This window comes from Argopecten irradians, chromosome 10, assembly GCF_041381155.1.
Source record: "Argopecten irradians isolate NY chromosome 10, Ai_NY, whole genome shotgun sequence".
Classification (NCBI taxonomy): Eukaryota; Metazoa; Mollusca; class Bivalvia; order Pectinida; family Pectinidae; genus Argopecten; species Argopecten irradians.
The window spans coordinates 34,387,259-34,408,676 of NC_091143.1; the positions used below are offsets into that span (position 1 = coordinate 34,387,259).

Sequence of the window (21,418 nt, forward strand, 5' to 3'; positions counted from 1 at the left end):
CTAAATGTAGTACCCGTCCTCACGGAAGAACGATTTGCATGCATCACTGATTATCGTCTCACCTATTCTGGATCCGATGTATATATATAGATATGTACCCTGAGAAGCTGTTGGTACTACCATAAATTGTTCCACATTGCATGTATTTGTAGAGTAAATGATTTTACAATTATTGTACATGATACCTTTAAATCTAGGAAAATATCTTTTAAAGCTAGTTCTTACTGTACACATAAACGGAAGAATCATTGCATGTTATTTTCACCTTTTACAAAAGATTACCAAATATTTTTTTGAGCTTTGTTATCATATTCATAAGTCATTTAATATTGAGTTTTACAACTTTGCCCTGAATATTTAAATCCTTAGTTAGATTTAACAACTGTAGCTTGCCTTTATGTTACTGTAGATGAAAGTTTACTTTCTATTTTCAGTTGAAGATCAATGATGACTCATTGTAATCATTAGTTTAAAAATTTGTTTTAAAGTTAAATCAATTCATATTGACATTTTCAGCACCAAACCTGAATATTGTATCAATGCATTTCACCATTACATCTGCAAGTACATTCTACTAAATGTGAAATTTCATACGCACAAAAACTGCATGACTTCAGCAATCTACTGTAAGTTTTGAGTTACTGTATGGAGATGGTGGGGATTCTCAGATATGTTTCACTTTGAAATTTTTAATGTTTCTAATGGAATTTAATGATTGTTTTGTTATATGGAAATTGTAACAGATTATTTCTTTGAAAATATTATAATTCAAAGAAAACCATTCAAAAGACAAAACATCTTGAATCATTTAATCTACAATTAAGACAAAAAAAAATCATGAATTATTTGATCTAATAAGTTGATAATAAAAGAATTCTTATCAACTAATTTTTATCTAATATAATAATTATGAACCACAGAAATGTCAAGATATCTTTTCATTACCTATATTTAATCACATAAGGGCATCATACAATGTTATTTCATTTCAACAAATTTTATGAAAATACATATAAATTAATGGATGAGATAACAGTCTAAGCCTTTATAAATCATCTCCATCAATTATAAAGTCTATATTTTACAATATACATACAATGTTATGCAACATATGAATCCTGGAAAATGATGGTAGTGTCGATCACCATAATTAGGTTCATCTTGATTTAAATGTTTAAATTAAGAAATTTTGTCTGTGTTACCACTGTATATGACAAATATGCTGATGACATGTAATGACATTTTGATTAAATATATGTGTGATCATACAAAATTTTAATTTGATCTTTTATATTAATTACTTTTAATTGCTGTATCTAGATCTGTTATACAAATTAAATCATTCATATCATCTTCAACATATGGCCATTATATATACAATTATCGACCTATTTTCAGGTAGATACGGTGAGTTATCAACCCGAGTAAGTGATATATATATATGTATCTTTGTACATGTCTATACATTTGTTTTCTATAGGGACGGTATGAAGGACCAACACAGAAGAAAAGGAACCTACCCAACATGAGAAGTGCTACTCCAGACGGTCGGGGTATGATCATGGAAAAGGTAATCATTTATAGACCAGCTTCAATTTTACATATTTATAAACAATGGGACTAATTTACATACCATGTGATACCGGTAACGTTTGTGCGGGACTATTGTTTCTATTGGTGACCAAAAGACGTCAAAAGATGATATCCCACACTAACATCATTTCAGCAGGTTGCATTTTTTTGGTTACAAAGATTCTGAATAACATTCCATCACCACTGAAGATTATAGTCCCGCATAAATGTTATCGGGTATCATGTTGTATGTGAATTAGTTCCATTGAACCTGTCTATAAAGACTACCCAAAGGACAAAGGGAAATTGTTGTTGTAGCCAGGTGGACTTTTGTTTATACAAGTTGAACTGTGTTGAAATTGGTCATTTGGGGCCCTAAGAAGTGGTCTTATTAAGTAGGTGGTCTTTATACAGAGGTGACTGATAAGGCAGGTTTTACAGTATCATTGCTATTATTGTTTAAAACATTAAGTCTTGTATTCGAATGCTACATAAAACTGATTATAAAATTACTGAAAATTATATGGAAAACAATTGTTGAAAGGAAATAATTAACAATTTTATTATTAATATTTAAAAAAAAAAGTTTTTTTGAAGTCTTTAGATTAACTTATTATTTATATATATTTCTTTTTCACAAACAGGAGATGATGGAAAGTCAGAACAGAAAACTTCAAATGGAGATCTCCACTTTGCAGACAGAAAATAAACTCCTCAAAGACAAATACAACAGGGCGTCAGGTACATTGTATAGAAATTTATAATAATAACATATAATTATAATTACTTATAATCAAACTAGTAAAACAGTTAATGGGATGATTATTGTGTAATGGTTTTCATAAAATAGAGATGAAATGCAGTTACATTATAAATTCTTTTCTTCAATGAAATAAGTCCTTTAATATTAAAAGCTTCAATTGATATGTAAGTGTGATTTTAGGTTGGGGACCATCTTTTGTTAAAATCCACGACAAGAATTTGCCAAAATTTTCATAATTTCAATCTTGATTATGTCCCCTGTAATAAACAAACTTAAAGGAATTACAAAATGTCTTAACACATTTTACATTTACATGTTTTTCCCAATTCACACATTAAACATTTGAAACCTGAATACTCAATCAGCAGACTCCGAAACATTCACCTCTCTATGAAACCTAATGCACAATAGGGGATTTCCAGAAATCTATTTTTGGTTTGATTCTGTAGTCCCTGTAGTAAGAGTATTCTTGGTAATACTTGCTTTGGCATGATAATTTTTATTTAGTGTTTCTCAATCTTGAACTTTTGCTAAAATGATCAGGGATGTTTTTCCTTTATTGAAATAATGCATGTCTTTACAGTGTATTCATATTTTTGCCACTAACAGCCAAAATCAATCACCTAGAAGAACAGTTGACTGAGTCTAGGGACCAGCTAGAATCCCTCCATGGTAACCTAAACCAAGAACTTTCCCAGGTGGAGAGGAGAAACAAGTCACAAGCCATTGAGGAAATGGATATATTCCAGACCAAGATAATGACACTCACAAAGGAAAATCAGTCCCTCAAGAATGAGGTACATGTATGAACAACTAATGAAGAATGTTTTTTTTCTTTTCCAATAGAAATATGACAAGTAAATATAAAGTTCAATTAAATTGTTTTTCTTATCTGTAAGAAAAATGAGCAATATCAATATCGTTACTACACCAAGAAAGGTCACCATGATGATAGTTCATCAGGAAATGACTATTTACCGGTACATAGCATATTTGGGTCTTAAAGAATTAAAATTAAATGACTTAGCTATAAGCTACCATATGACAAATGTGCAGTAAATTTTAATTATTGCCTTCATAACTTCCCACATTTCAAAATGAAAAACTTCAAATGTGGACATGTATCAACAGATCAAGTCTTGACATAAGTTTTCAAAGTTTTCAAATTTAAATTGATTTCATTCCTACCATTTGTTGTACTAAAAATTTAGCCTCTGTGACATGTGAGGTATGATGTATTGAATATATGTATGCACCTAAGTCTATAAGTACATGTAGTAGCAGCAGCAGTTTTTCAGACATATGTATGCCCTTCTTCAGGTTTTGTCCCTTGAAAAACAACTTGAATCTGCTCATAAGAATATGGACAGAGCCTTGCTGAACTCGGAGAAAAGCAGAACACTTGATGCTAATAAACTGGAAATCGCTACCCTTAAAGTAAGTGTACCCATTAAAAGCAAAATTATTGTCTTTTGAAAACTAATGGAAAATCAAATTTTTGAAAATAGATCTTTTCATTTATATCAATAAATATATTTGCATTTTTACTTCAATTTTCAGACCAATATTATGTTTAATTATACAAATGAAGGTTTGATAATATTTAGGTATTACTGAACATGACTTGCATTGTGTATTCAAATTTTGAATTTATTCTTCTGTAATCATAATTTGAATCTAAAGGCTGTATTACAATTACAAAACAAGTAATAAATAAAGTACCACATTATCTAATATCAATAAAGAAAGATGCAAATTGAAAATTATTCTGATATTTTACCTAGGATGAAGTGACACGAGTCAAATCACTGTTAGAGCAAAGTGAGCGCCATCTACAGGAGGAGGACTCGCGAACAAAGGACCTGAGTCAGCAAGTGATCAAACTGACAGAAATGAAAAACTTACTACAGCAACAAATAGAAATGGGAGGGGGCGGAGCCACAGCAACAGATAAACAGGTATACATGTATAATAACATGGGAAGGGGCGAAGCCACAGCAACTGATAAACAGGTATGTAATAACATGAGAAGGGGCGGAGCTACAGAAACAGATAAACAGGTATACATGTATAATAACATGGGTGGGGGCGGAGCCACAGAAACAGATAAACAGGTAAACATGTATAATAACATGGGTGGGGGCGGAGCCACAGCAACAGATAAACAGGTATGTAATAACATGGGAGGGGGCGGAGCCACAGCAACAGATAAACAGTTATGTAATAACATTGGTGGGGGCAGAGCTACAGAAACAGATAAACAGGTATACATGTATAATAACATGGGTGGGGGCGGAGCCACAGCAACAGATAAACAGTTATGTAATAACATGGGAGGGGGCGGAGCCACAGCAACAGATAAACAGTTATGTAATAACATGGGTGGGGGCGGAGCTACAGAAACAGATAAACAGGTATACATGTATAATAACATGGGTGGGGGCGGAGCCACAGAAACAGATAAACAGGTATACATGTATAATAACATGGGTGGGGGCGGAGCCACAGCAACTGATAAACAGTTATGTAATGACATGAGAGGGGCCGGAGCTGCAGAAACAGATAAACAGGTATACATGTATAATAACATGGATGGGGGCGGAGCTACAGAAACAGATAAACAGATATACATGTATAATAACATGGGAGGGTGCGGAGCCACAGCAATAGATACAGGTAGATAACATGGGAGGGGGCGGAGCTTTTTTTATAAAAGTTGTTTTGAACAAGAACAAATTTGCTGTTAACTCCATTTATTATATTCCCCACTAAGTCAGTTTACAGGAAAATAAGTTATAAATTTATTCATGACAGAAAATGTGTACATCTATGTATAATTTTTCTGATGTTTGTCTTCTTCTAGATTAAGTCACTGGAGAAACGACTCCGTGTTACAGAGGAAAGGCTGCACCAAGAACGAGCTGACCGTGCAAATAATTTGTCACAGGTGGAAGACAAACTCCTTACTGAGAATGCACGCTTACAGGTAAGATGACAAGGAACTATACAGGATTAAGGGTGTCTGTCTGATCGTCTGTAGACACAACAATTAACCGACTTCTCCTCCTAAACTACTTCTACAAACTTGATGGCAATAATCCTCATGCAGTTAAACAGTGTTGATGAGCATAATTTACATTGTAACAAAATACCTTCACCTTTTTCAAACTTATGCCCCTTTGTTACAAAAGGATTCAACAGCTATTCCTCCTAAAGTTAAAGTACTGGAGGGATTTCAATGGAACTTATACAGTATAAATGTGTTTAATATATATCGTAACAAGATGTACACCTCTCCCTTTTAAAGATGTTATTCTCTGTACAGTTGCAAAACAATCCTAAGAGCAATGTTTCTGGATGAATTTGGGGAGTATAAGTTGACCTACTGGATGACAGGTCTAGTTTAATTTCGCTAAGAACATGTTTTTTGAGTCCTATATGACACCTTTGACAGTTTAAAAGTGAAGGGTTGTTGGCATCAGTGTATCTTGCTGTAAATCTTTGAATGTTTGAAACAGGCAATGGTTACTTTTGACCTTTGGGTTAATGTTTAAGTAATCTATTGACATGAAGTGTATATTTGATATGTATCACAGTGACTTCACATCATCTTTTAGTAGTTCAGATATTCTACAAGCTTAAGACACACCAGATTATTTTAATGTTTTAAGAGATCGACCATTCAATGATTATTAGAAAGAAAGGTTATGTGATCTTTGCACTATGGATCAAATGAAATCTTTTATATTGTTTCTAGGCCACAGAAAAAGATTTAAACAGACAGCTCCATAGAGAGAAAGACAAGAATCGTAATCTTGAGAATAAGATCAAGGACACACGGGAGGATAACGAGCGGCTTCGTTTGTCTCTTCCTTTTGATGAGGCGGCCTTGACAACACAGAAAGGTTACGACATTCCGTATGGTGTACATGCTTCACAGAGACAGGAAACAGTCAAGGTTAGTGTCAGAGCGAAAAAATTATGGAAAATTTAATAAATGAAATTGATGTGATTTCCTTGACTGAAACATGAAATATTTGGTGATGAATCTAGAAACTTGTGTCTGCAATAAGATTTTAAAGAATGTAATTTCACAAAGCTTTGTATCGTGTTTAAAGCTGGAAAAAATGTTCAAAAGCAGATTGATTTCAGGATTTTTTTTTTCAATTCAAAATGTTCATTAACATGCTTGCCAATTGCATGAATTCAATGTATGTGAAGACTGTTATATGCTGTTCACTTTCAAAATTGAAAGGTAATTCTGATTCACTGTTTTCACTGCATGATTTAAATATTTCACTGTTGTTACTAAACTATACAGGTTGATTCCCAGGCTAATTGAGGATTTCTTGTTATGTCGGTTTCTTCAAAAATAGTATTTTGCAGTATGAATAACTTAATACAGATAGCATAATTAATGAATGTAGATTTCACTGCATATATGTTGTCTTGTGTCACTGCATGTGTAAATCAGAAGGACTACCGACAAATCGTGTCACAACTGGAGGCCGAGTCAGGATTGAAGGCAGGACAAGAAAAAGACATGATATGTCAACTGTGGAACACACGGCAACAGACCTATCACCAGCTCCGACAGCTGGAGATTACACTACAGGCTCTCAACCTTCGGGACAACAATATAGCCGAAGGGCTCAAGGTATATAGGGGGAGGGGCTCGTAACCTCCGGGACAACAATATAGCCGAAGGGCTCAAGGTATATAGGGGGAAGGGCTCTTAACCTCCGGGACAACAATATAGCCGAAGGGCTCAGGGTATATAGGGGGAGGGGCTCTTAACCTCCGGGACAACAATATAGCCGAAGGGCTCAAGGTATATAGGGGGAAGGGCTCTTAACCTCCGGGACAACAATATAGCCGAAGGGCTCAGGGTATATAGGGGGAGGGGCTCTTAACCTCCGGGACAACAATATAGCCGAAGGGCTCAAGGTATATAGGGGGAGGGGCTCTCAACCTCCGGGACAACAATATAGCCGAAGGGCTCAGGGTATATAGGGGGAGGGGCTCTTAACCTCCGGGACAACAATATAGCCGAAGGGCTTAAGGTATATAGGGGAAGGGGCTTTCAACCTCCGGGACAACAATATAGCCGAAGGGCTCAAGGTATATAGGCTGAGGGGACGCAAGGGCTCAGGGTATAAAGGGTGAGGGGAGGAAAGGGCTCACGGTATATAGGGTGAGGGGAGGAAAGGGCTCACGGTATATAGAGTGAGGGGCTCTCAACCTCCGGGACAACAATATAGCCGAAGGGCTCAGGGTATATAGGGGGAGGGGCTCTTAACCTCCGGGACAACAATATAGCCGAAGGGCTTAAGGTATGTAGGGGGAGGGGCTCTCAACCTCCGGGACAACAATATAGCCGAAGGGCTCAAGGTATATAGGGGGAGGGGCTCTCAACCTCCGGGACAACAATATAGCCGAAGGGCTCAAGGTATATAGGCTAAGGGGACGCAAGGGCTCAGGGTATAAAGGGTGAGGGGAGGAAAGGGCTCACAGTATATAGAGTGAGGGGCTTTCAACCTCTGGGACAACAATATAACCAAAGGGCTCAGGGTATATAGGGTGAGGGGCTCTCAACCTCGGGGACAACAATATAGCCGAAGGGCTCAAGGTAGATAGGGTGGGGGGGCTCTCAACCTCCGGTACAACAATATAGCCAATGGGCTCAAGGTATTTAGGGGGAGGGGGCTCTCAATCTCCGGTACAACAATATAGCCAATGGGCTCAAGGTATATAGGGTGAGAGGAGGCAAGGGCTTATGTTTATAGAATGAGGGGAGGCAAGAGGCTTAAAACATATAGGTTTAAGGGAGGCAAGGGCTTTGAGTATATAGGGAGAATGAAGGCAGGGGTGTAGGGTATAAAGAGCAAAGGTAGGCAAGGAGTCAGGGTAGATAGGTTGAAGGGAGGCAAAGGCTAGGGGCCTATTAAAAAGAGTGAAAAGAGGCAAAGCACTCAAATGTGTTTTGGTGGGAGGATAAGGGAGGCAGGAAGAGGTAAAGGGGCTCAAGGTTCATTGTGTGGGGAGGTAATAATGTCAAGGTATAATGTTAGAGGAAGGGCAAAGTAGAGTATGAGTGTCAAGGCATAATGTTAAGTAGGAAGAGATGACATTGGAGGGCTGAAAGGTTGATGACAGATTTTGAAATATAAAATTTTGACAGTTAATACAAAAACAAGGAACCTAAGATTGACATTAGAATTTTGTCTTGAGTGATAAATATTATTTATATTTCATCTGAGTGTGGAATCTTATTTTATCAGGTTCTTCAATGATGCAGCCTGGTACTTTTATTTTTCAAAAAAAAAAATGTTGAGCATGCCATTTCAGCCAGCATCACATAACAGGACATTTTAAGATAGTTACAGAGATATGACTACCTTGTAAAATGATAATGCATGCTTGTGTTCTTCATCACTGTTTAGGATTTCACAACAAGTTCTTGTTCCCTTCATTTCACATTTTCACATCAGTCTTACATTTATGTACATGTTTTATAATAAATTGTACAGTTGCTATGAAATGTTTATCTAAATTAAGCATTGTTGGGAAATGGTGTGCTGCCGGTCTGATGGTTTTTGTCTGGCATGGAACAGCATGCGGTATATATATTGTATACATTGTACTAATCAAAAGTAACAAAAAATATGTTTTAATCTCCAAATTAAGATTATCAATAAGCAACATTAAATATATATACTAATTAATCAATGTGCTGTCTGTAAATGGTCAATGTTTAAAGCAATCATCATCATCTTATTTACTCATTCACTTGTATCGTTCTAGTCTTTGAATTAGAAAAGTCTACGGACTATTGAATGAGTTAATAAACTTACTCGTTTATGCATTGGAACGTATTTGACATCAGATTACTATTAATAGTATTCCACATTAATTTCATGTTAACAAAATAAATTGTGACCACATGCAATGATGTGTAATTTATGAAATAATTTAACATTTCTACCATTTAAGGGTAAGATAGGTTTAACATTATTTTATTTATATTATCGTTAAATGTAATTATCAAATACTTCAAGATTTGGTACTATTTTTGTAGAGTTTAAGAGATGTGAAAAGTCATGCAGATGCACAGCTGAAACAACTGCAAGAACAACTAGATGATGCCAAATCAGAGAGGGAAATTCAGGAAACTACGTATAAAGAGTAGGTGGATTTCAAAAAATTTAAGAAGAGCAAAAGAAATATTGATAAATAAATTAAAAGGTTTAAAGATAATGGTTTGAAATTTTTGTTTACTAATTAGTAATTAACCGATGTTTTAAAATCTGTTTCGCAAGAAATATGAAGCAATAATTTTTTTATTGATATGTTAAAATATGCTTCTACTTCTTTTTTTTTTTTTAATGAAAGAATATATCAAATAGATAAATAAGTATACTATATATACATGTGTCTCCATTTTGTTTCTATAATTATAATATTTGATGAACAGGCAGTTGACTCAGCTGGTAAATGAGCGCCACGATGCCTTCGCTCGTCTGAAGACTTGTGAAGATTTGATGGAAGCGGTTCGCAGTGAGAATGAGATCCTAAAATCTAGTCTGGCTGGAGGTGGCGCCAGTAGCCTGGGTGCTTCCATTACTCTGGCTACCAATGGTAAGTCATCATTTATGAAAAAGTTCATGATCCTTGGTGATAAAAGATAAAAAATATCTGATGTGAGCTACTGCCTTAACTTTCCTCCAATCTTTATCAATAAAAAAAATTGCTTTTTAACGATTTGAAGGAAATGAAAGCTTTTAAGGTACCTTTCTGTACTTGCCACAATATCAGATGGCAATACAGAACCTCTTCTATATGAGAAAATGTAATTAGATTTTCTGATATTATAGTACCAGTTTTAATCTAATGTATTGCATCAAACAATATTATGCACATCAGATTTAGTAAATCAAGATTCAAGACTCAAGACTCACAAAATTAACTATAAAAAAAACTGGGTGATGTAATGATCTGATTTGAATTCATCTTCATATAAAAATATCAAATCCTGGTATGTACATCATGTTGAAATGTTTCATTTTCCTGTTTTATAATGGTTAACTAATTAGAGAGTTTTATTTCTCAATGTATCTTCAGGCCGAGTTGAAGCACTACAAGCCCAGGTAAAGGACTTAGAAGGTCAGATACAACAGATGACCAGGAAGAATTGTCTATTAGAAGGTGAGCTGGCTACATTACAGATACAGCTGGAGGCTAGAGACAAGGCCTTGGAGGACGCCCAGAGTGAGCTGGACATAGCTCACTCTCACCTCACTGGGGATGGTGGTGAGGACCGCAAACAGGAGAAAATAGACAAACTCGTATCACAGGTAGGCACAGTTCTAATCTCAATGTCATAGGCAAAGATAAAATGTAAAAACAAATGGGAGAGACTTTTAAGGTCATGCCAGATTTAGGAAGTAGAGGAAAATCAGAGCACCTTGAATTAAACCACCAACCAACAGTTCATACCTCATGATACCAGACATCTGCTGATCCACATGAGTTTTGAATTGATGAACCAAATGATTCAAAGGTATTAAGAACTAGAATGAACTTTTACTCTTTATTCAGAGCCATCATGGCTACTAAATAAATATACACTGTCAGTTAATGGTAAAACAGGGCAACAACAAACCTCTTTGAAACCACTTTATTATAAATATAGTTCATTATACAAATATTACAAACATTATGTAGGGACAATGGTAGGGAATGCAAAATACTACGATGTAACAATTAATTCATTGTAAGCATATGTTTGATATAAACATGTTTTACAGATATTAAACTGTAGATGGGCAAGTTTATATAGACCAAAAAGGTCAATATACATTGTAATTGAATTTACTTAATAGTAATACAAGAAATAGATCCTTTTTATATACTCAAAGAACAATCAAAGATACATTAATGTTTTATGTTCTTTTATTTACAGATAAATGATCATCAATCTGAAATTAAGATCCTCAATGACAAGGTTACCTCCCTTAGTTCAGAAAAGAGCAGGCTAGAGAGAGATTTAGAGGTGTCACTGAGAGAGGTCAGTGTAGCAAAGGCCAAGGTCAAGGAAACCAAACATGGAGAGATGACCGACAGTAAGGTAAGTTCGACTTTTAGGGATGTTGACTCACTTCCCGGTAAATTAAATACTATTCTGGAGTCGCTACACATTGATTTATAAAATAATAATCTGGAAAACAGGTGTTTAATTGTGGTTTGCAGATTTCAATATTTAATCCTTATGTTTCTTTCAATTTATTATATTTGTTGATTCTTAAGAGAATAGTTATTGTAACCAATCAAATATGTTCATTAATTGTATAAAACAGCTTATATACTATCAATGAAGGGGGATGGCAAACAGACACTTTTATTTGCATGAAGTAAAAGAATGTTTGAGAAGTAGTATTAATCCCGATTTTATTTTGTTAAACCTCGCAGCAGTTACAGATAATCCGTGAGGAGCTAGAGGAGAGAGATCGACGACTACACAAACTCACTCAGGAGTATGATAACCTGGAGGCAGAGCTACAGACGGCGCGCCAGGATCTGTACGCCGAACAGATACAGTCTCAGGACTACGAGGCACAGGTACAGTTGACTTAATCTTATTTCTATGGAGCGCAGAGAGAATTGTGTAAAAGAAACATACTCTGTACCATATTTGACCCAATCAGTGCTCAGGGTCATAAACAAATTGAAAAATTAAGGGATGCATGATAGGACAAAATTATTATAGAGAATAAGCTAATCACCACTTTACAAAAGAAATCAAATAGAGAAATCTATATGGTTTTCATAGTTTCAGTCTGTATTTAAGTTGATGTAGATGAAATTGAGTCCTCAAAAGGGTGGAACGCTTTTAGGGATATGGGTGCTCATTGGATCAAAAATGATATATGATAGAATTTTCATACTAAAAAATGTGTTACCTATTACAGCTTTGGAAAGGAAAAGAAAATATAGAAAAATACAGAAGTAAAGATCCTTTTATAGTAGAGAAACAACTTTTCCCCGTTTTTAATGTGGTCCAAATTATTTTTTGTCCAAATAGCCCTCGACATGTTTGCAGATACCTTGATTGTGAAATACTGAAATATTTTTCTTTAAACTCACATTTTTTATTTGCATGTGTTGTTAAATCAAATGACTTGATACTGGCAGATGTGATATAGGTTTTGTATTAAATGTGGTTCAGATTGAGAGTTGCCAGAGTCAAATAGAACAGCGAGGCCAGATACTAGACACTTTAAGTGGCACAGAAAAAGAACAGCTCGCTCAGTTCCAGATCCTTAAGGAGACACTGGACTCAGTCAGTCAAGAGCTCAACCAGAAGTGTGCTGAGGTAAGTTGCTATACAATGATAATTATAGACGATGTCACGGTCTTTCATGTAATATGAGAGAGTGAAAGCATTCATTAATTCTTTGAGAGTGTTCTCCATTTCTTCTTTTTTGACAAACAGGTGAAGAAACATCATATAATTTTACAATTAAATTTAGATTTTATTATTTTTTGCTCAATGAATAAGATGTTTAGGAAAATTAATGAAAACACAATTTTACAAATTTAAGCTTTTATCAAACAAAATTATCAATAGTAAATGAAAGATAGTTGTTCTCCTTAATGACTGTGAATATTTTCAAATTAAGCTTTTATGAAAATGAAAATAAAACTGTTGTATGTCAATTTGTAATATAAAGAATAAAAAATCTATTATTGATAAGATTAATGATATTAGAAAATTGAATTTATTATATGTTCTCTTTTTCTGATTTATTATCAGACAAGTATTTCTAAAAGAAAAAGTTCAGTCTCTTTATTTAATATAAATGATACTTAATACTATGAAATTTGATGAAATACTTTCAACCTCTTCCTGTCACTGTTAAACTTTTTAGATGAAGGTGCTTCAGCTGGAGATGAGCAAGGAGAAGGATAGATACGAGTACATGGAGAAAGAACTGACGAATCTGAAGAGAGACAGACCACCGAAGGATGAAGATAAGACAGGGGAGACAAGCCTGCCAAGTCACATGCTACAGATCCGAGAGCTGGAGACAGAGCGAGACCACCTGAAAACAGAACTCATTGTATGTCAGAGTTCTGAGTAATTTTACAAAAATTAAATTATTATATTATGCTAAATTTCAAATTTAGCTATAGCCCCATAACATAAAAACATTTGAGGTGGGGGAAGAGGTGTGGAAAAAAAAGAGCCATTTTCTAAATTAAAGTAATTAAAGTTTGGTATAAAGTGTTATAAATATGTTCTTTGCAATTAATTTTGGAGCCGTGCCATTTCGGAAACAGTACACAGTGAATAATGCCCCGATGTTGGTACAATAATATAGCAATTATTTTGCTAATATTTTGAATTTTCAGATTTCAGTATTATATTTCCATTTCAGGACATGACTGAGGCATTAAAACAAGCCACAGAAGAAAATGGAAATCTGGATAAGGCCATGAAACAAGTGGAGCAGGCCCTTATGGAGGAGAAGTCAGCTCACCTCCAGACAACTGCTGAGAGAGGCGAGCTGGAACAACATCTAGAGGTTAGAATCTTATCACTTGTTTCATTGATGGAAGCGTGATCACTTAATTTTTGGGTAGGACCTCAATTAACTTGTGGGGTAGGAATTCCATATCACTTGCTAGGTTTGAGCTCAATCACTTGTCAGGTAGGATTTTGATCACTTGTTGGATAAGAGCACAAACCTAAAAGTTTTCTAATAATAGGGAGTGGTGTATTTATCTATGATTTGTTGTATGTTATATGTATTGGAACATGATACTTCTAACATTTTTTACGAGTTATGTCCCTTTGTTTATAAACTGCATAAGATTAAAAATCTAAAATAATTGGCATGTTGATGGGGTTGGGATGGGAAAGGATTAGGAATGAGGGTGAGGGTGGGGGTGTTATGTTGGCCTCCTGGATGAACAATAGTTCTAATTGTGATTGTGTCTTTAAATTCCATATCTTTTGTGTTTCAGGAGATTGCAGAGGAGCATGATGCATTGTCCCAGGAAAGAGACCAGAGTGAAGAAGATATTGTCAGGCTGGAGGCTAATCTCAAGGATGTTGTACACAAGTTTGAGATGGAAGCTCGTAAAACTCATGATAACTTTGCCTCCAAGTATCCACAAGTACCACCGGAGGCTTTGAAGGTACTGTTCAGTAATATCAGGAATTTTTTATTTCGTTGAAAAAAATGCTTTACATTTAACCTAAAAAAAAAACCACATAGAAATATTGAGTGGTAAGAAAAGGTGGATATGGAAATTACGATAATAATTAGTCTATTAATTTTAGAAAATAGTTTTACAGCATATTTCAGGATTTTATATAGGCAAAATCACTGCCTCCTTCAAGGGTTGAACTTGGGACCTCCGGCCTGATTCTCAACAGATCGAGCTAGACAGTAATTCTCTGTAGTTGAGATGTATGTTGTGGCTTGTATTGACCAGGGTTACATTAGCATTTAGTTACTTCAAACAGTTATTCATGCTTTTGATGAATTATGTTACAGATGGCTGGAGAATTGGACAGCATGAGGACACTGATGGAGGCAAAGCACAAGGAACATGAAATGTTGAATGATAAAATCAAGTAGGCATTGTTTTATCTAGTTTAAATATGAAATTATTCTCGCAATTGAGATATTAGAATTTGTCGCTTGATAATTTATTATTATTAATAAACAAGATTCTCTATTTTACTTCTAATCTTTGTTTTTGCTATTAGATAAAAGTGAACAAGGAAAATAAAATTGTTTGCATTTTCCCAAAAAAGAAGTTGATCATGTTTGAACTACAATAAATGTTTTAAAATCTTAAAATGGAAAATTACAAATTATGATAGTGAAGGCCAATTACATCTTGTTAGCATGATGTTCATGGGTACAGCAGATCTCATTTGCATTCATTTTTTCGCTTCAGTCGACAGCAGGTGGAGATGGACTTCCTAAATAGAAGAGTGGAACTACTACATAATGAGAACCAATGCAATAGGGACGACATTGCCCGACTCACTTCGGAGGTCTCTGCCAAGGTATGACCATCGTATTCCTTGACATTTTTCGGCTAAGTTCTTCATGATTACATTTTAGAAATGTTCTGTCTTTGCATATTATAGAGTTATTTTCCTTGCAAGAAGGTGTTAATTATGACATCATTACTCAAAAGCGAAACTCATGTCTATTTTTTATCTGAAAATATGACGTTGTTGTTATACTTAACTGCAAAGATGTTATATGCTACCTCTGTCAGGTTTTGTGTAGGAGAACAAAATACCTTCACTTTTGTCAAGAGTTATGCCCCTTTCTTACAAATTGGCAGGGAAGGTTTGGGGGAGGGGGATGGTGGTGGCGTGGGTTATTAGTTTGCCTTCTAGACAGTTGTACTAGTTGTATCAGTATAATAGAAGGAATACAATCTTTTGTTGGAGAATTCATTGATCTGGATTAAATACAACTGCAGGTGCATGGTATAATTATGATAATAATAATTAAACACATATGATTATTGTATTAAATTGAACTTGTTTGACAGATTAAGGAGGGTGTAGCTAATAGGGAAATGAACCAGTTCCTGGTGAAGGAAAGGGCAAGACTACAGAAAGAGAACACCCAGCTTAATACATCTGTGGAGAAAGAGAAGGGCATCAAGGAGCGTCGACGGGCAGAGATAGCCGACATCATGAGGAAGGTGGAAAAGACGGAGGAGTCGACTAAGACCACGTCCCGAGAGGTGTTACAGAAAGATGCCATCATAGCCAGTCTGGAAGCTGAGCTCGGCCAGACCAAACAGAACTGTCAGTCTCTAGAGTCAGATCGGTCCCAGCTACAAGGCAGGGTGGAGAACCTGCAGCAAGATGTAGAAAATAAAATGGTGCTTACCTCGACGCTGGAGACTCGCCTCGAAACAGAAAGAGGACGGGTCAGTATTTATGGCTGTAGTTTTATAATCTGTTGTTCTTTCCTTTTAGTTTTAAGCTTTTGAATTATTACATTTAAAATTGAATTGGTGTCTGTGGAGAAGGCAATGTTGTTTTTGGTTTCAATTTTTAGAACTTACCTAAATTGTTTCAAAAGGAAAATAATTTTCAATAGAAACTATATACAACAAAGTATTTTCTCCCAAATTTTCTGTAACGTGGCCTTTTACAAGGAAACCTTTTGCAGCATACTCTTCAGGTCAACATCATTCTGTTCCTTCTTATTTAAATGTAAAGAAAATGCTGGTTTTGATTTTTGGTCAAGGTGTATGTGTGTGTTGGGGGTGTGGGATAGAGTAGTTTTGATAGTGATACCCATGTTCTGTACTTTATCCTTTCACATCTGTATGAAGGCTCATGTTAGACATTTGTAACTTCATTTTGATATTCAGGCAATACACATGTAATAAAAGAAAAAAAATACTTGTATAAAAAAGTTGTTCTACTGGCCAAGGGAAATTTCCATTGATCCTATAATCTGATGTAGATTTAAACAGGATTAGCTCATTTTTCAGCTGGAGGAAGAAAAGTTGAATGCTGCCAAAAAACAAGACGAGCTTATGTCTATATCTCATGAGCTTGAGCGACTCAAGCATGAACACGGATTGTTGTTAAACAACCTTAATGATGAGAAACAAACGGTGGAAAATTTGAAAGTTTGTAATCTTATACTTTGTAGATGGAGTACACTAACCAACTCACATTTGTGTCTCAGATAGTTTGTGTCAATTTGATGTTCACCGTCTTCTTGTATGGACTAATATAATATGTCACTGTAATGTTCACCATCTCTTTGGTAGAAAGTAAGAATGTACAACTTTAATGTTCACCATCTCTTTGTAGAGACTAAGAATGTATCACTTTGAAGTTCACCATCTCTTTGTAGAGACTAAGAATGTATCACTTTGAAGTTCACCATCTCTTTGTAGAGACTAAGAATGTATCACTTTGAAGTTCACCATCTCTTTGTAGAGACTAAGAATGTATCACTTTCAAGTTCACCATCTCTTTGTAGAGACTAAGAATGTGTCTCTAATGTTCACCATCTCTTTGTAGAGACTAAGAATGTGTCTCTAATGTTCACCATCTCTTTGTAGAGACTAAGAATGTGTCTAATGTTCACCATCTCTTTGTAGAGACTAAGAATGTGTCTCTAATGTTCACCATCTCTGTGTAAGGACTAGATATAAGAATGCACTAGATTTTGTACACTCTCGATCTGTCCTTATGAGTATCATCAACGTTAACTGAAGACTAACATTGCTGTTTTAATTAGCGCTGCTTTTTATTAGTGTTTTTTGTTTTTTTTGTTGTTTTTTTTTTACTTCAAAATTATCTTCACTAATTGATAATTAGAACTTTCAATATTAGTTTGTAGATTGAAATCATGAATAATCCTTGATTGTTTTCACTTGTGTTGGATTACAATGGGACTGATTCGTGTAACATGTAATAACTGGTAACGTTTGTGTGGTACCAGTATCTCCAGTGGTGATGAAATGTAACGCTTTGTAATCTTCCCGCTGAATTGAAGTCAGTGAGGGATAAAATCTTTTGGGCTAAGCATCATTCCATTTCAATAGAAACAATATTCTATCTGGTACAAACTTTATCAGGTATCACATGGTATGTAAATTAGTCCCATTAAATGCTGTCTTTCACTAATTGCAAATAAAATGATTTACTTAATGTTGTCATATAACACATTTCAAGCATAATATAACATTTCGATATTAACAGTAATTAGTGTTTATATTACCAGACTCTTTATTTTCAATATTTTGACTGTTTTCATAAAAACCTCGTGTGAATTTTGCTAGGTTTGCAACAGTTGGACTGTTGCATAGAACTGTATGTACATATGTACCTATAATGTACGCAGTTATCTCCCCCTATGAGGTCCTTTCAAGCTAAAGACATATTTTTATTTTTCCATGATTTTAAAACAGACAGTTTTTAAATTGAGAGTCTGGTAATAAATCATTTGCTTCATAGATACTTCCTTCGGAAATAGTCAAATAATTGACTCTCAATAGCAGGTCAAAGACTGTTTCCTTAGTACCTATGAAACAATTGTATACTGCATCTATTTAACTCATTCTGACTTTATTTATTGAATTTAAAATATTTGTTAAATTGTAAACCAATCTGATAAGAAAAACAGCTCTTCAATACGCTTGCGCTATCATAGCATAATCGTATTGAATAGCTGGTTTTAATTAGATTGACTGTAAATCAACTTCATTTTGCTGTGAACTAATTTCACGTTTTCGTGTCGAAGGACTTTTTCACAATGAGATAATTTTGCGATTTAGAGTCATTTGGTGCTGTGTGATCTATGTATGCTCAGAATATTGTTATTGATTAATTTTTACAACATCTTATTGCTTGCAAATTACGTGAAACTTAATTACATGCGAAAATAATTTAGTAGGCCTATATATTATGTAGATATGTAAAATAAGATCACTGTAATATTTTATCATATTTATAATTTATCGTTTTACTAAGATGAATTAATATGAAAAATGGTGGATTTATATTTCCTTTGTAAATCAAGATAACAATACTTGATCTTGTGTTAGAAACCTTATCAATTTTAAGGTATATATGTATAAAATAATTGAGCACTGAGTGTAATTTTTTTACTTAAATTTACAAACTGGATTTGCCCTATCATATATCGTCATATTCAATTTGATAAAATAGAGAGGAGTAATATTTTATCAAAATGACAATAAAAAATGCAAAATCAAAACAAAAAACAAATATTTTCTTTCCAGGAGTCCCTAGATGTCCAACAGCAATCAAGTACAAAGTTACAGGAGGAGGTTAATACACTGACTAGGGAACTGGAGTCAACCAAGAGTCAACTCACCACCAGTAGAGAAACTGTCGAAGGTCTGAAACAGGACAAGGGAGCCATTTACCAGGGTAGGTAACTCTTATAGAGGTCTTATACAGGACAAGGGGGCCATCTACCAGGGTAGGTAACTCTTATTGAGTCAATGAAAGCTTAAACAAAATGTCATTTATTAGGCTACTGTAGGTACAACTCCAGCTGAAATCCCATCTATCGAGATTGAAAGTTTTAGTATGGTAGATACATGTATATGTGCTCTGGTATGAATCAAATATGAAAAGGGTACAATCTGCCAGAACAGGTCAGTATAGAAAGAAGATTCTTTAACTCCAGAGTAGGGAACCCTTGAATGTCTGAGATGTAGGAAGATAAGAACCCTTTCAGACACAAACCTTAATAAAATGTACTAGGTAAATGTCTGTTATGGATCATAATAAGGATAAGATAGACTTGGTACATAGACTTTATATTGGGTTCCATCATTCATAATCTTCACTTCACAGCATTGAACTATTTTGATATTTAAAAAACTTAGGACATGTAAGCTGCATTGCATTAAAGGACAAATTGACAGAGTGGTACATTGGAGGAAAATCATCAGTCATGCACATTCAAATTGATGTTTTATTTCATTGTCACTTGATTCTTTCAGAGTATGATTCTATGATCCGCCGACTGAGCGAGAGGGACCAAACTATTGCTGAACTACAGAGCAAGTGTGACCGCACTGAGCAGCAAATGCAGAAGGAACTGACCCTGCAGAAACATAGCTTGGAGCGAGAGAACACGTCAACAGAGCGTGAACTCGAAGTGACAAAGTAAGTGTCATCAGTATGACAAGTATAGTACCATTTTACCTTGACGGAAAAATTACATTTGATATGAATTGTGTACGGAGTAAGGCCATCTTTGTTATCAATATTAGAGCAATTTAATAGCTTTCTTAATATATACTTACTGTGTCATTTGCTTGATATGAAAATTATGAGAAATTCTCCATTTGTCATTTGAAGTGATAAACATTCCTCTATCTCACTTTCATAGAAATGTTGAATGAATGATCAAATGGAATGTTGTCTTGTTTAATTAATTTGCAATTAAATCTTTAAATTATCGTTAAAATTAAGATATTCAACATATATTATGAAATGGGTTTTGGATTTTTAAAAAGCATTAATTTTCATTATAATGATAGCTTGTGTTTGACCAAAGACGTTTAAGTTTAAGGAGTTTAACAACCCACATCTGATAAACATCATTTCTGGATACGAATATATGTTTAATACAAACTCTGTTTTACAGAGAGGAGAACGCTGTCCTGAAGGAAGAGCTCAAACAGAAGGAAGCACAACTAAGTAGTTTTGGACGCACTCTTAAAGAACTCGAAGATGTTAACAAGTTAGTATTAAGTCACAATCCAGACTATGAGTAAAGATTTCTTATTTCAAATTATTTTTAAATTTACCAAATTATCATCGTAGCAACTGGTCCAAAATATATTGATTAATTCACTGTGTTTTAAATTTATTTTTAATAATGACTCTTTTTAATTCAAAACTAATAAGGATTGTACAATTTTATCGTTTTGCAATCTATGTACATCAGTTATATAAAAATAATTCTCATGTAAAAGTAACGCATGTCAGGTAACTGTTTTAGCTTAAACCTATGTTTTTTATATCGTGTTCCAGGGAGAAAGCTGAGATGGAGGGTAAAGTGAGACACATGGAGAGTACAGTTGGTGACACCGATCTACTTACACAGAGTCTCCGCAAGGAAACTATGACTCTACAGGAAACCATCGCTAGGCAACAGGTAATTATAATATATATCAGAAATTTATGTATACTTTTTGACATTTACTGCAAATCAAGAATAAATGAATAGTAAAAATCACTTCCAATGGTCTGTATGAGGAGTCTTAGGTTAGAGGAAAACAAAGTACCTGGAGAAAAACCACCTGATCGAGCAGATGGCTTCTGACCTTTTCAAGTCTGTGCTGAGGATCAAAACTCAGCTAATTGAATGGCGGTAACATTAACCATTACACCACCTAACCATCAGGGGGTCCAGATGTCCCGACATATTACCACAAGCCCTCCACCTCTGGGTGAAGAGTTTGAATCCTACATGGGGTAGTTGCCAGGTACTGACTGCTGGTCGGTTGTTTTTCTCGAGTTACTCTGGCTTT

The 21,418-nt window shown here is 34.8% G+C and overlaps 1 protein-coding gene across 1 annotated transcript in view; it reads left to right on the top strand.

Moving 5' to 3' along the window:
• LOC138333714 (uncharacterized) overlaps positions 1–21,418 on the top strand; it is a 45,098-nt gene that overhangs the window by 14,967 nt on the left and 8,713 nt on the right. The window contains exons 6-30 of the mRNA XM_069282263.1: positions 1,481–1,570; positions 2,217–2,313; positions 2,945–3,132; positions 3,656–3,772; positions 4,120–4,293; positions 5,199–5,321; positions 6,093–6,293; positions 6,810–6,992; positions 9,414–9,520; positions 9,810–9,973; positions 10,457–10,689; positions 11,298–11,462; positions 11,804–11,953; positions 12,561–12,707; positions 13,264–13,455; positions 13,774–13,920; positions 14,363–14,536; positions 14,899–14,978; positions 15,308–15,419; positions 15,920–16,306; positions 16,880–17,020; positions 19,148–19,298; positions 19,880–20,045; positions 20,530–20,625; positions 20,919–21,042. Of these exons, the coding sequence (XP_069138364.1) occupies positions 1,481–1,570; positions 2,217–2,313; positions 2,945–3,132; positions 3,656–3,772; positions 4,120–4,293; positions 5,199–5,321; positions 6,093–6,293; positions 6,810–6,992; positions 9,414–9,520; positions 9,810–9,973; positions 10,457–10,689; positions 11,298–11,462; positions 11,804–11,953; positions 12,561–12,707; positions 13,264–13,455; positions 13,774–13,920; positions 14,363–14,536; positions 14,899–14,978; positions 15,308–15,419; positions 15,920–16,306; positions 16,880–17,020; positions 19,148–19,298; positions 19,880–20,045; positions 20,530–20,625; positions 20,919–21,042 (3,909 nt within the window). The remainder of the gene's footprint in view (positions 1–1,480; positions 1,571–2,216; positions 2,314–2,944; positions 3,133–3,655; positions 3,773–4,119; positions 4,294–5,198; positions 5,322–6,092; positions 6,294–6,809; positions 6,993–9,413; positions 9,521–9,809; positions 9,974–10,456; positions 10,690–11,297; positions 11,463–11,803; positions 11,954–12,560; positions 12,708–13,263; positions 13,456–13,773; positions 13,921–14,362; positions 14,537–14,898; positions 14,979–15,307; positions 15,420–15,919; positions 16,307–16,879; positions 17,021–19,147; positions 19,299–19,879; positions 20,046–20,529; positions 20,626–20,918; positions 21,043–21,418) is intronic.